The sequence below is a fragment of the Falco biarmicus genome, chromosome 11 (genome assembly GCF_023638135.1).
Source record: "Falco biarmicus isolate bFalBia1 chromosome 11, bFalBia1.pri, whole genome shotgun sequence".
In the NCBI taxonomy this organism is placed as follows: domain Eukaryota; kingdom Metazoa; phylum Chordata; class Aves; order Falconiformes; family Falconidae; genus Falco; species Falco biarmicus.
Genome location: NC_079298.1, coordinates 28470671 through 28486110, shown reverse-complemented (window position 1 = coordinate 28486110; position 15440 = coordinate 28470671). Strand labels below are relative to the sequence as shown.

The window sequence follows — 15440 nt, the reverse complement described above, 5'->3', positions numbered from 1 at the left end:
AATGCTTCTATGATTCTATGCAGCTTTATGTGACTTTTCTCTTTTGCTTTCATCTAAGTGCTATCAGAAGGGTTAAGAACAGAAAGGAATGAAGTGCTGCATATAATCCCATCTCCAAAATATATAGATGTAAAATTTAAATGTACGTCTGTAAATGTAAATTAATACATTCGGGGTGCAGTGTTTTATCTGAGAATCTCCAAGCACTTGGACAAGCTGCAAACACTGCCTCACAAACACTTGTAAAGTAGGGAAATATTCTCCCTCCCCTGCCTCTTTTTAAGCAAATAGGGAAACTGGAGGAATAGGTCAAAGCATTGGATGACTGCAGTGGGCAACTGCGTAACAAGCTGAACGTAATTCCTCTGTCTGTTTCTTGGTTGTCCTTTGCCTGAGGAGCAAGGCTTTGTTCCTTTCCTATTTAATTGTGCAGAGGTTCATTGCAGCGTGGAAAACTTAAAAGGTGTAACGCTGTTCTCTCTTTTCTAGCTGTGTGGTTAAAATGGCAATCTTCACCATTTTGTTGGAGAAAGCTGCTCGTTTTCACAAAGCATCATTTAGCAGTCATTAGGCCTGTTCTTAGAAGTGGGTATTTTCAGTAGCCTGGAGAGTTGTGATGAGAGCTCAGAGCTCATCTCTGTTGTCTGGATTCCTTAAACAGACACTTGCATTAGATGCCTAGAGGTAGATGGCATAAATGCTCCTAACAAAGGATTTAAAATTGTTCTCATTTCTGAGGCTTAATTTCTTAATTGTTCTGTCGAACCTAGCACCACTGTGGTTTCTTCAGTAACAGGAAACATCCACTAATGGTGTTAAGTTTGTAGTTATTTTTAACAACTACAATTTTATTGCTGTGCTGTGGGTTAAATGCTAGCCAGTCATGTAGAGAAGGAATTTCAGTGTTCTGCATGGCTCAGGATTATCCTTAGGTTGGATTTTTTGGGGCAGGGGCTTCAGTCCACGATAGCTGGCTTCCAGTGCCGCCTTTCTGCATGTGCTTTATCACCTTAATCTCTTCAGCTGAGACTGATCTGCAGAATGCAGCCCAGAAATTTGCACTTCACTGCTCCATTGCAATTGAAACCCTTTTAGAAGACTTCTCCTCTTGATGTAAGTGCTGGAAATGGTTTACCACACCATCAGTATTCTCACTACCTTATTTGCATCTTTCACTTCAGCTTCATTAATTGCTTAATGATTCATCTAGTTAGTCATCTCTAATTCTCTTGTTCATAGCTGTAGCAGGCTTTGGTGATATCAAACAAGTTTAATTAACATATCATCAACAATTAAGAGCTTTTTGCTTCTCATGCTGAAACATTAGCTGCCTGAATTTTATTGTTACTGCCACTGTGAAACTTGACCTTTGCTTTGGAGCACGATGCTTTGTGGTACTTGTTGCAGCTGTGTTAATTGTATTGTTCCAAAATCCTGAAGTGAAGTTATTGCCACAACTACAGGATGTTACTCCTGGTGATCAGCATGATTTGGTGGTCAGCTTTTACCTGTGCATCCCTTTCACTTATGTTTGAAATACAAGTTTGATAAGTGATGTAGAGAGGACAGCAGAGTCAGGCCATCACTTTCCTTTCTGCACAAGACCTCAGTACTCTGGGCAGGCGTGCCAACACGTGCGGTCTTGTCCTTAACTTACCGTTTATCACCAGACACATCAGGGCTTCCCAGCACACCGCTCAAATATCCAAAACCTTTTTGTGTGCTTTTCTGATGGGTTTCAGACTCCTTTACCACCTTTTTCAGAGGATAAATCAACGTACAGAAAGCAGCATGCCTGATGTTGAGCCGTAAGACCTTAGTTTTCTTTATTTCAGTCTTTTGGTTTGTTAAGCAGCACTGCTTGTAACAGCGTGTGTCTGTGAGGACTGTTTGTTTTGCAGCATCTTGGTAATGTTTGCGCATGGAGTTTGCTAGTGATTCATTGGCAAAAGTTCTTTTGCAGCAGGTTACTATAGTGACATGGCAGAGCAAAATGCTGGGTAGCGTGAGTGTACCCTCTTGCAGCTTCCCCTTTGTTAAATGTGTCTGCAGGTCTCCTGCCATCTGTGGTGTCAGGACTTCATGCCATTCTGATGAGCACCCTGAAACACTGTAATCTTTGTAAGAGCTGGGCAAATTAATAAGCAAAAGGTGATTAAAAACCTAATTGTGCCTTTTTCTGCTTCTTTTTTTCTCTTCTGTGTTTCTTTTGGGCTTTGTATGGGCTGCTCAGCATACTGAGGGAACAACCTATTTACAGTGTTCCTGTGTCACTTAGCCTCCTAAGCTTTCTCTTCTGCAGAAAGGCCCTGAACTTTACAGTGAGGAGCACTATCAGAAGTTTTTCCTGGACTGAGCAAATACCCTCCTACCTCCTTATGGAACATGCGTATGGTTCTTGTAGGTCATTCACAGCAGAACAGCAGAGTCTATTTTGTCTCTACAGAAATGGAACTTTGCTGAGTTCTGTATCTCAGTGCTTGATCTTACACTCTCAGTTGAGGGGGGGGATGACCTTCTGGGTTCCAGGACAGTGTAACCTTCCAGTGGTGTTTGGGTTTGTTCTGGAGCTGGGAGGGGTAGTTGTCTTCAGAATTCAGTCACTTGGAACTCCTTTCCTTTCAGGGGTTATTGCTGAGAACATGAAACCCGGTATTGATGCCCCATTAGAAAGAAATTAATTTGGCTGTATTCCCACAGTGCTGTTTTTGCAGCACTACCCAGGTAAAAAGTAGTAAGTGTTCTGGGTCACTGAAATCACTGTGACTCCTGTGTCAGTGTGCAACTGATGTGGAAGAAAATGTTTTTTCAGAAAGCCATTTTAAGATATTTCTGCTTGAATAAGTAGATTCCTAATAGTGCATTTATTAGTTGGAAATAAAAGGAGTATGCTTACTCCCTTCAGTCTTCAGGTAAGAGAATATGAGGGAAATGTAATCGGCACTGCAAGTATGGCTTATGTTCAGAAGCTGGCACCAAACGCTGCCTTCTTTTTGTTCCTTCTATAAGCTGAGCTCCTCGCGGTCCTTGCATGTTTTATAAGCTCCTTGTGTATTCTTGTCTGAAACTCCTTGTGTGACTGTCTTCATCCATTCCCCACAAGTCTTCTCCCTGCAGTATTGATTCTCCATCCCTCTTGTTCCCTCCCATACCAAAAATTTTTTGAGCACCTCATTTTCGTCCTCAGACACCTCTTCCTCTGCAGAGGTTTTGTACTATTCCATTCTGCTCCTCTCTACACCAAGGTTTTGTTTGCCCTTCTATTCTCAGCTCCTGCCAGTAGCTTCCCCCGCCCCGAGTCAATGCTTTTAAGAGCGTACAGGGATGAGCTGAGGTGATTCAGATGTTGCTGTATTAGAATGGGTTAGTGACAGCCATCAACGTTTTTCTTACTCTACAGATGTCAGGTTTTCAGACTTTCTCTGTCCAGTAGAAACCAAAATGCTTTCTATTAGAAGCACAGACCATTGTTTAAGACTTGTCGGAAAACTCGTATTAATGAAAATCTCCGTGTAAATACTACGTCCAAAAATTCTGTTCAGTGTGTTTGGTGTGTTTGTATGAATTGTGGTTACGTGACACAAACCTTTGCAGTAAGGCAACATGGAGATGTTTGTGACTGCAGGCGAGGGTTTTACTTCCCTGAATAAGGCAGGGGTTGCCCTTCTGCTCACTGCCTCTCCTGCTCTGGTCCCCAGCTGTCTTTTTGGAGATTTGAGTAAAATAATCCCTCATGTTGAGGACTGAGGGAGAGGTGTAGGTGAGGTGTTTTTGTCACCTAGATTAGAATGTCTGGGATAGCAAGATACCTACCTGGCCTCACTGGTTTATTGTTTTTAAATGGTTTTGGACTCTTGAAAATGCTATCTATTATTATAGCTATTTTTATTATTAGCATTATTTAAATATTATCAGAGACAGTGTCTTCCTGGAAGTCAGATTGCTGGTAAGTACACCTTGTTTTGGTAGTGACACAATGAATGAAATTTAAATCTTCAAACATTTTGGGCCATACTTTTGAAAGTCAAGTTGGAAATCATGTGCCTCAATTAATGTTTGCCCTCTTTTTTGCTTTGTGTTTTAAGTAACAAGCCAAACCCCAACCAGATCAATGTAAATAATGTCAAACCAGGAGTGGTAAATGGTACTGGAGTACAGGCACAGAACACGGGAGCAGGACGGGCCTGTGAAAGCTGTTACAGTAAGTGACGTGCCAGTATGGCAGCTGTGTATAACAGCATGTGAGTGCTCTGTTGCAAACAGTAAAGTAAAAGCTGTGTTGTGGAGCACAAGCGGGAGAGAAGGCTTTGGACGTGGCTGGTGGGGGACAGAATTTGACATAGCAGCATGTAAGCAAAGGGCTTTTTCTGAGTGACTCGTGTTACAATCGTAAATAGAATTATGAAGTACTAAAGGGGGAGTTAGTAAATGTTCTATGTGATTGCAGATAGCTAATAAGGAAAGACTTAAATCACCAAGGTGTGAATTTAACAGGTTTTTTCATAATTTTTTAGTAGATTTCAAAATATGTGATATCATTGTATTTGGTCTACTGGCTGATATTAATATACTGAGTTCTAATGATTGTGCTTCTTTATGGAGAGTTTTTAGAGATGCTGGAATGTTGGACTGTATGGGAAATCACATCACAGATTTGGTACATTCTTTAGTCATAAAGTACTGTATGGGGAGGTCCTGAAGACAAATCTTCCCTCCCTCCCCCCCATGCTCTGCAGAAATTGTCTACCAGTCTTGCAGAATGAGAGCTTTCAGTTTCATTGGCAGGACATTTTCCCATCCTACTAGTTGGGGGTTTTCTGATCATGTTTTAAGAGGGGGTTATATGCGTAACTAATTCTGCTGAAGTCACAAGTATGTTTAACAGTGGTGATGACAGTGAAGCTATCACCAGTTTTTTAAGGTCTGTTTGAGCTTTGCACTGTCTGTGGGTTTTCTTTTGTGATAGTTCTAAAGAGAATAAGCTCTGAAAAGTGATCCTGTTTAAGGATATATATAATTTCCACCTTTGTTATCTCTAGCCACACAGTCTTACCAGTGGTATTCTTGGGGTCCCCCTAACATGCAGTGTCGCCTCTGTGCATCCTGTTGGACGTACTGGAAGAAATACGGTGGCTTGAAAATGCCAACACGGTTAGATGGGGAGAGACCAGGACCAAACCGCAATAACTTGGTAGGTATCTCCAGAGCAGACTGCTCCCTGCTCTTGCCTGGAAGGCTAGGTGTCATGATATTTAACTAGTTTGCTGTTCTTAAATAGTTTACAACAAAAAGAATGCCTTCAGCCTCCGTTGTTGTCCTTGGGTTTGGTATTTCATGTTGCAGAAGTTGGGCATGTTAACTTTGGCTATAAGTAATTTGTTGCCCAGTACTGCCTGGAGGAAAAAAGAAGAAATCCTTTGTTTAGCAAACTAGTCATCATGCACAGGATAACTTAATGAAGATGGAAAAAACTGAAATGGCAGCTAGTGTTTCTGGTAGTCTATTTCCATGATTTTTGCTGTAGGGGAAAGAGAATCCTTTTTTTTACATAAGGAATTCATTATTTCCTGAAACTTGTTCCCTTACCCAAGGCACATTCAAAATTAGATACCCCAAATAGCTAGTAGCATTTTAGAGATCTCTTATCTTGTTTTTCTACTTCATCCGATTTTTTGTTAATTAATCTTACTTTCTTTTGGATAGGTTTGAGTAAGCATTTTATGAGCCTCTTCTGTTTGATTTTCCCCCTTAAAAGCCAAAATTCTCAGAATTTTTCTGAATTTGGTGGAAGTTCAATCTGAAAGCCTCATACCTTGAGCTGATTGGGAAAAGTAGCTGCATCACATGGACAGAAGGATAGTGCACACTGAACTTTGGTCTTATATTAATTTCTTTCCTTTCTCCTACTCTTTGCTATCATTCCCTTTGTATTTTACTTCTTTCGTTTATGTCCTTTCCTGGCTTCTGTTTGTGTTCTGAAGCTATCTAATTGCTGAGATAACTGCCAGGTTTTATCAACCTTATATCTCTTGTTTGTTAATTAAAAAGTATGTAAATAGTCAGAGAGGGGATAGCCTTGTTCTCCTCAGATTGAAATTTCCTCCTATTTTCCAGCTGTGGGCAGGTTTGAGATAACAGGATACTACTATCATTATTTTATCAGTTGACTTAGTTGCTTTTCACGGAGAAGATACTGCTTTGGCGCTCTGTAGTCAATAAACGCAGTGAATATTTGACAACTCTGTAAACACATTCATTGAGTTCGGAGTAAGAATTAAAACCAACACTTGCAACTTTGAGACAGCAGCATTCGTGCATGCTGTAAGCTTGCTTTGGGAAGTGAGTTTGTGTGATGTATGTTTTAGCCATAGAGCTACTTAGTGATTTTTCCTCTCCCTCTTACAAATGGTGTAAGGAGTTTGTGTTGTACATCCAGAGCCACTCTAAGCACCCAAAGTGTGAGAGTCTGTTGACTATAAGCACTAAATCACGTGATAGATTCAGGTAACTTCTTCAGGTCTGGCTTTCGGATCCCTGCTTTAAAAATTGGGACAGCACAGAAATAAATACTTCCCTATGAAAAGAAAATGTTTATCTTCATTTTATCCTTTGAGATATTTTGGAAGAAAATTCCAAATATTGATGGGAAAGATTTGAGATACGGGGAATAGCTTGGCTGAAAATATTTTCATCTGTAATACTGTTTCTGTTTTTACAGCTGTGAATCGGTAGTTGAAAGGGCTTTTGTATGATATTCTTTCCCTTCTTTAAAACCATACTTTCTCATAAATGTTTTTTAGAAACCGTATTTACGTTTCTTTCATTTTAGAGTCCTCATGGTGTACCAGTACGAAACAGTGGGAGTCCCAAGTTTGCTATGAAGACAAGACAAGCTTTCTATCTCCATACAACAAAACTGACAAGAATTGCCAGACGTTTATGTCGAGATATCTTGCGCCCTTGGCATGCTGCAAGACATCCCTATCTGCCTATTAACAGTGCAGCAATCAAAGCAGAATGTGAGTGGGGATGCCGATGGGACGTAGTTGCAAAGGAGCCCTTTGACATGCGTTTCGCACAAAGTTTTGAGTTCCAGCTTCTTGAGATGTTCTCTTGCATGTAGCTAGTGGTGTCACAAAATCTAACTATACTTTCAGAGCATTCTGATTTAGACTAGACAAATAACTTTGAAAATTCATGAGCCGTTTGTTTTAAGATACTCAGGTTTGCTATTACATCTAGCATTCTCCTGGATTAGTGTCCTGTTGCCAAGACATGCTTGCAGCTTGTAAAATTCCATTTATTTGGAAAGCTCTTTCAGGACACTTCAGTTATTCATTTAGTTTTGTTATAATATCTAAATGTCATTACACTCTTAAGTATTTTTCTTTGTTTTACAGGCACAGCACGTTTACCTGAGGCATCAGAAAACCCACTGCTATTAAAGCAAGTGGTTCGAAAGCCTTTAGAAGCAGTACTCCGGTATTTAGGTATTACAAAAAACGGACACCACTGAACACAGAACCCCTCAACCAAACAAAAAGCCCTGCTAGCTAATTCTGTGAACCATTCCTTTTTCCGTTTGGTTCTGGATTAAAAAAACCAAACACAAAAACCTTCCCATGAATTGTCCTTTTTCCTTTTCCTGCTTCATTTGACAGACCTAGTGGCTCAAGCAGTCCACTTTTGGCTCATGGAGCTATATCAGAAACCTTGTGAAGTGAAGGAAGGGATGTGTTTGCTGTGGCTTCCCATGTATGTGGGGACAAGTTACCAGCTGCTAATGGAGGCACGAACATAATGTTCTGTGGAAAATTGGTCAGTCCACCGTTAAAATTTTTGGGCTGGCTGGAGGCAGATCTTACAGTTGGGTACTCCAAGAAGCCAAGGGTTTAGGACAGCACTGGAGCTAGACAAGGGAACTGTACTTCCATTCTTTACTTTCTTCTTGGGTTTTGTCGTGTGAGGGTTTTTTTGTTTGGTTGGTTGTTTTTTTTTGTTATGGTTGTCTTGAGGACTTGGGCCTCATCAGCTGATCTGTGAGGAGTATTGAGAAGCTCCATCCAGGACCTCAGTGTAAGTCTTACGTGCTGGAAGCATCTAAAGCAGTGCTATGTGGCATGCCAGCTCTGACTACAAATGAATGCAGAATCATTTTCCCTAGTGTTGCCGGTTGCTAGAGATACCCTGAAGACATGTCTCAAGTTGTTGCAGCAGTCTGATGTGAGTCTAACCACAGAAAGCTAGCTGAGACAGTGGTACTTTGAAGGCTTCCAGATTAACAAGGAAATCGATTGCCTTTTTACTCGGATAAGAAACGCTGGAGTTGATCTTAAGTTTCTTTGAACATTTTTGTTGATGAAATATTGTGAGGCTCAGGGTTTATTAAATATTTACTGCTTCTGTGTGGAGTGTTGTACTTCTACTGTATACTAATGAGGTACACAGATTGAGAAACCTTTGGATACATATAAAGCAACCAAAGAAGGCCGATAAAGGGAGAAGTTTTACTGTTGGATAAAATCCAGCTTTTCATAGTTGTACAGAATGTAGCAGTAGATTTTGAGATTTCATTCTAGCATGGTGTCAGGTTCTCCATTTGACTGTTGAGCTGCGAGAAATGAATGAAAGAAATGGAGGGAAGTTGATGGGCTGGTGAGAATGTATTTCTGGGAGGTGTCATGCTCAGTGGGCTTTAACTTATGCATTACTTGGCTGCTGGGGCTGCAAGAGAAGCACTCAGTTGAAGCTCCCATTTGCTATTGCTTGTAACTTTCTCAAAATGTTTCCAGTTGAACAATGTGTGCTCGATCTCTGCCTTGGCCAAAAGTTTGAATTCAGATGCTGTGTGTTCTTATTGTGATGCTTTGAATCCTCGCTTGTTTGGCCAGTTTAGAAGTTGTATTTTTTACAAACCTTGCAAAACTGGCAAAATGTAATTTCCCCAGAGTTTAGGGATGATGTATGACTGCCAAAAGTTGGCTTTTAATATAAGTAGCACCAAAATAATCCCAAATTTTTGGAGAATAGTATTTTGGAAATAGATGCAAAGTACTTTTGTTTTAGGATAGTATTATGACATTGATTTTAACATCTTCAGTAGAGGTGAATTCCTAAATATATTTAAAATGCTTTGTATAAATAGCAACACAGTTAAAATTATTGACTGAGATAGTTCGTATACAAGGGGAAGTATACTTGGTCACCTTGGAAATTTGAAGGTTGTTTTCAGATTTATAATTTCAGTATCTTCACTAATAAACCGCCTTGCTGTTTTACAACAGAGTCTCATCCGTGTCCTCCGAAACCAGATCCTGCAAAGAGCTTGTCCAGTTCTCTCAACAATCTGACCCCTGCTAAGTTTACACCTGTCATTAATAATGGGTCCCCAACTATCCTGGGAAAAAGAAGTTATGAACAGCACAATGGAATGGATGGTAATTTTTTTTTCTAAAAAATTTACATTGTCTGTATAGGCCTTTTTTTTTTTCTGTCCTTTTGGTATACAAGGTGGTTATTTAAAACTCTAGTCCTTTATATAAATTCCGAGTTTCTTATTCTTGAGGGAGTTTTTTTTCCTTTTGTCTAAGTGACTTGTCCCTTTTCTCCTTCTGGGTGGGACACGTGATGTGTACTGCCTGGGTGGTGCCTGCACACACAGCTGCTGTGCTAGTGGAACTCTGCCTAGCTTGTCCAACCTTGCAAATGGGATAGTGCAGGAGAAAGAGAAACTTCCCTTCAATTTTAAAATGAGTAGTTTGAAAAAAACCTTAATAGCTTTTTTCCAGTGATGTTTCCTTTTTCTTTTGAGGTTTACAGCTTTTTAACCTGTAGGTAGTAGCTGTGCAGTTCCCAGGTGGCTTTGTAACGTGTGGATCCACCTGGCTTTGAGCAGAGCTACCAGAGGCTGCGTGCCATTGAGAAAGGCAGGCTGCTGCTTGGCTGAGGGAGGCAGACGTGCCAGATCTGGTGTGGCATAAACGTGCTCTTGCCATGTGCAGAACCCGAGCGTTCACTTTTGTTGGCCCTGTCACTGAGCACCTCTGTGCAGTGGAGTTTGGGCTTCATCTCTTCAAGGATAAAAGGCCTGGGGAAGGTGTTTGAAGTGGGAGATAGCCACAGGATGTTCCTGGCACGGACTCCAGGGCTCTGTTCTGAAGAGTTGCTCTTGCCTGGGAGTGTCAGGGAAGAAAAAGTGCAGTCGTTTTCTCAGATGAGGATAAAAGGGTCTGTTCAAATGTTCTTAATGGGAGTGAGAACATGGAGGGTAGCTCTCCTTAATGGGGGAAAGGAACAGTTGATTTAATGGTGATTCTGAGCAGGGAGGGAGATACAGAGATTCTTTCTCATTTTTTACCTTTAATTTTAACTTTTTGTGTGGATTATCTGAAATATAAATAATTACAAACATTTGATATCTTACTGTTTGTGTTTTAACGTTAAGAACTTTTTAAACTGCTGCTGTTCAGGTTGCTGATGTGATGTTTTTCTCTTTTCTGTTCACTTGTGCTCTATCAGGCAACATGAAGAAGCGCCTGTTGATGCCTAGCAGGGGTAAGACCTTGAAGCTGCGCTCAGCTTGTGCTAGGAGAGTGATTTTTAGTTTCATCTGCTGGCTTGTCTGTGCTTTGTGGCTAATGAGTCTGTGTGCACCTTCTGTGTTGATGTCTAAGTGTTCCTTGGGTAACCATTTCCACCCATGGTTATGCTGCTCACCTTCTGGGCTTTTCACATGCAGATGACAAGTCATACAACCGTACTGAAGACACGAAGTGCTATGTTCAGAATTGCTTACTAATTCCTCAAGTTGACAGAACGGTTTTCTAGCAGTTTTGTGAGACTGCTGAAAGCTGTGATATGGTTGGTTTTGAAACTAGGTGTTGCTTCACTGTTTGACTTTTAAGAAATCAAAGTGTCATACATCCTGAGCTACTTTAAATTCACTTTGACCAAAAGAAAAGAAATAGACGAGAATGTTCACATAGAGTCCCACGTTCAAGCCTCTACATTTTCCACTGAGTGGACAGTCTCAATGGTGAGAGACTGCTCATTCTCTATTTGCAGTAGAAATGGTTTTCAACGTTTCCTCAGGTTAAAAATCAATCTGTTCTGACTACTGAGTAGGCCTCAGAAGCTTTAGTTTGTGATAATGCAGGAAATGTACACATGATGTCACTTCACAAAATTCAATAGAACAAACCAGTTTTCAATAGTTAGGATATACAAATATCACTGTGAGACAGGCAAACACAAAAACTTAAGCTCAGTTTTTACCATAAATGGCTGACACTGCATGCCCCTGATGTGAAGCTTTGTGTTTAATGGCTGAGACGGCAGATGAGTTTTATCAATATTTACATGCATGCATATATCAGTGCATGTGGAGAAAACAATAAGAATGAGGACAGTGATCATTCTACTGTCTTGCTGTCTTTGGGAATTTATACCTTGGTACTGTGTTGTGGGGTTTTTATTGTGCTTTTTAACTTTTGTGTTCTGGGAGGAACAACAAAACCCTGCTGCCTTGGTCAGTTTGGCTTCCTCAAAAGCTTTGTCCAGTAATGAGGGATGTAGATGCAGGGTAGCTCACGGAATTTCCACAGCTCCTGGTGACTATCTGTTCATGGGCACGCCTGCTGCTCCCTGCTAAATGTCCTCATCAGCAAGGGGACTGCTGAGTCACTCAGCAGATGACATGCTTCTGAAGCTGTGAGATGTTTTGGCCCAAAGGAGGGAAGTAGAAGAACAAATGATCCTAGCCCTCAGGAAGGCGCTCTCTGCATAGAGCACTGGATTTCATAACCTGAGATTTACTCACTGGAAACAGAATATTCTTGTTTTAGTGTTTTAAAATGTCTATCTGCTGGTACACATATTTGACTAGATACATTTCAGTCATAACTGTTGCTGCAGCAGTTTGCGAAAATATGATTTTTGGTGATGTACCTGTTCAGCCACCTCAGAATATGTGTTTCTCTGAAGCATATGTACGTAGTGGTGCAGGGGCTGGCTCTCATCGAGCACCTGCTGCTTGATCTGCTCGGTCTGTTCTCAGCCAGCCACTGAAATACTTGGAGTAGTATTCGTTCCTGTAACTGCTCGGTGGTGGAGTACAATTCAGTCCCAGAACCCGTTGACCTGTTGGGGTAGTGGGTGTTAACTGGATATTTTTGTGAGCAGTTCAGCTTAAACTTGTTGGTTGAGATTTTTGTGTGAATGGAAAATGTGTGCCATGCTGCAATTTTGACATCTGGAATATTTTCTGACCCTGAGTTGCGGGAAGCTTTGCCAAGAGAGAGAGGGAATGTCACCATCTGCAAGGAAACAAGGTTTAAAGAACTTGGATCGAGGTCTGCTGGGCACAGGGAAAAAGATGGTGGAAGTTTGATGGATCAGTTTCTGGCCTGGTGCTGATTTGTGTGTCAATACCACTTAGCACTGGTTCCCAGTTGCTGTGCATGTGAGCTGGTGAGCTTTGCTGGCCCTGGGCATGGCCAACACCACTTCCCTGTGCTGTGCCAGAACTGGGAACGTGGTGCTGAGACTTCTTGGCTCTGGGTGGAGTCATACAGGCTTACTAGTTGGGAGGCTGCTGGTGGGAAGGGAGAGGAGGGGGTTAAGAGGAGAGGAAGAGCAACTTGTGAAGAAGGGGTGAAAGGCAAAGCCTTGTGACCAGAACTTAGGAGCCAACAGACTTCGTATGAAAGGACTGACATAAACCTATCTATCCAGAATGGCTGCTTTTTGGATTGTAACTGACCTAAAATAGAAGAAGAAGACTAATGAGAGTAAAACTGAACTGTTATAACCAGTCAGATTCTTCTTTTACATAGCTCCTATAGTTACTACGGGAAATTGTAGGGGTTTCTTTGTTGTTTTCATGGTTTTCCTCTTCCCATAGTGGGATACGTGGTGGCATACTGGCTGGTTTAGGTCATTGTAGGAGTGTACTGCAAAGAAGTGGTGTTAAGATGCCTGCATGGAGAGGCTGAAAATATTCTTTCTGCACAAAACAAATTGGCCCACCTATGCTGAAATAGTTTTCAAGGAAGTGTTAACCTACTACGGTGTTAAATGAATTATCCAGGGGTTTTCTGCTTCCAGCTGCTGTGCTCTGTTGGTGGCACCTGGAAGATACTTTATGGTTCAGACAGGTCACCCTGTCAAAGTCTCTGACACGTGACAGTGGACAGCTATTATGGTGGGCTTTACCTGAAGTCTCTTTGTTGGTGATGAAAGCCTTTTGGTGCTGCACTATTACTTCCGAACTCGTGGGAGAAGTATGTGTACTGTATGTTACGGCTGGTTGCTGAGCTGATGGCACGTGATGAGTTTGTAAGGCTTTCCTTGTGGGCTGATCGTAAAGCGATATGAAGTCAAGAGATTGCTTCGCAGGGAACGAGCCAAGTTGCAGCTTCTATTTTTGCTTAGTGTAAAGCATTAAGATCCATGTTTATACATATATTGGTGGTCAGGTTTCTAAGGTATTTACATTCCTGTGGCACCTGCTGCCTTCGTTTAGAATTCGGCTGTTCAACATTACAAAAATGGAACTTTTCATCTAGGTTTTTGGGTGTTCCTTCAGGCAACACTGCTGGACGATTTTCATCTGAGTCTTTACCACTCCTTGGTATTTAGGGCGATGGGTGGTCGGTGGTTAGAATTCAGCCCTCAAAAAAGTTAATCAATGAAATGCCGTCATGAACATTCCTGCATAAATGGCAACACAGTTCCAAAATGTTCCCAAAGGATGATTGAGGGTGGAGGGCTTGGAGATGCCAGACCATCTAGTCCATGGGCAGGTGCAGGTTGGTCAGGTTGAACTCTGTGTGAAGAGAGGTCGTAATGAGGAGTAAGGAAAGGCTGGGAAGAGGAGAACCTTCGTGGTGAGAGGTCGGGGAGGAAAAGAGGAGGCAGTTGTTGTTAGTGGCTGCCACCGGAATTAATTAAAACTAATTATGGAAGTGCTGGAAATTGCTAAACTTAAGAGTACTTCGACTTTTCCTTTGGAATTTTTTTGTTTCTTTTTTCTGTTATTGCTGTAACTTTCTAAGTGTCTTTTGCTTTTCTTTTTCTGACTCATCCCTGCTTAACCCTAGAGAGCTGAACTTTTTCAGCCTTTGAATATGATTTGTCTGGGCAAGCATCTAGAGTTTCAACTGGTGCTTGAATTCCAAGAACAGGAAAATATTCTTAATCTCATCTCTCCTCTACCTCCACTTGATTTTGTAAGGGTGTTGTCATTTCATCTGCTTTGTTTTGCTGCTCTTTAAATCGCATTGGAGGCATTGGTGCCCTTCCCAGCTTTCCTTCAACATTAGATTAGCATGGACAAATTGCTGTGGGATCCTGTTTTTGGAGCATGAAAAATATATGGAGTCCCATAAGCTGTTGAATACAGTGAGATGTTAAAAAAAATTACTAGGTTATTGCTTTTTCATTAGCGTTGTGGAGCTTGGCAGACAATATTTGCCAAGAAACTTCTTCTAGAGAGACAGGGAGGATGCTTTATGTTCTGGACCCTGTTTACTTTATTCCTTACAGCTATCCAGTATGGGGTCTATGTCATACTTGTCTATGCAACTGGGGGAAGGGAGGGTGCATTGTTGGATTCCCTCCCCACCCCCCTTTACACCATGTTAGCTTTCATCTAATCAAATTTGTTTTTCAGGGTCATCACATGCACTCTAAAATTGGCAGAAAGAGAGAGAACATGAATGAGTAGCTGAAATAAAGGGAAGGCTTTTCCCAGCAACAAACTTGCATTGATAAAATGGTAGTGGATCGAATGCTGAAAATTGGAGAGGTTTATAGAAGAGCCATGAAAATGGTGAAGGGACTGGAAAACACACTGTATAATAGAAAATGCTTTTATCAAAGTGGAAGTTGTAGATGTTTGTCTTTGCTGACAGGAGCAGCAGAAGAGTAATAATAGAGGGCTTTTTAGTCTAGCCGGGAATGGAATAATGAGCTGCAGTAGCCAGAAGGTACAGTAGAAAAACTTTGGCTGGAAACAAGCTGCAAATTTTTAAGTGAGGTTAATTAACTGTTGGAATACCTTGCTTCTGTTACTGGGGATTTCTAAAACTAAAATGGAATGTCAATCTAATTTAATGTGTTCTGGTTCATTGTTTCTCACCTCTTTTTGGGAAGCATGAATGAACTCCTGGAACTGGAAGCATTCATCAGCCTGGCATGGTGGTAGTTTAGTTATCAAGAGATGAGCATGACAGTGGAAATCCTGTTCTTCATCAAGAACAGTTATCGAGGTGGGAATGTAAAAAAGCTCTCTAGCATCAGCTATGTAGGTGACCATACTTATCTCAAAAGGGTTTTTTTCTGGCTGACTTATGCCTTCAGAAAATTTGGACTTAGTGTATGCATAAATTACATTAAAATGCTGCCTTTATCAGCAGCGGCCCAGGCTACACTTCCAAAGT

At 41.2% G+C, this 15440-nt stretch overlaps 1 protein-coding gene across 5 annotated transcripts in view; it reads left to right on the top strand.

The window, feature by feature from the left end:
• MTA1 (metastasis associated 1) overlaps positions 1-15440 on the top strand; it is a 94151-nt gene that overhangs the window by 62945 nt on the left and 15766 nt on the right. For 4 of the 5 annotated variants that reach the window (XM_056355474.1, XM_056355473.1, XM_056355475.1 and 1 more), the window contains exons 12-17: positions 4086-4201; positions 5040-5191; positions 6830-7019; positions 7401-7490; positions 9285-9437; positions 10519-10554. In XM_056355474.1, the coding sequence (XP_056211449.1) occupies positions 4086-4201; positions 5040-5191; positions 6830-7019; positions 7401-7490; positions 9285-9437; positions 10519-10554 (737 nt within the window). Of the gene's footprint in view, positions 1-4085; positions 4202-5039; positions 5192-6829; positions 7020-7400; positions 7491-9284; positions 9438-10518; positions 10555-15440 lie in introns of those variants that run through there. The other variant, XM_056355477.1, reaches the window with a different exon arrangement.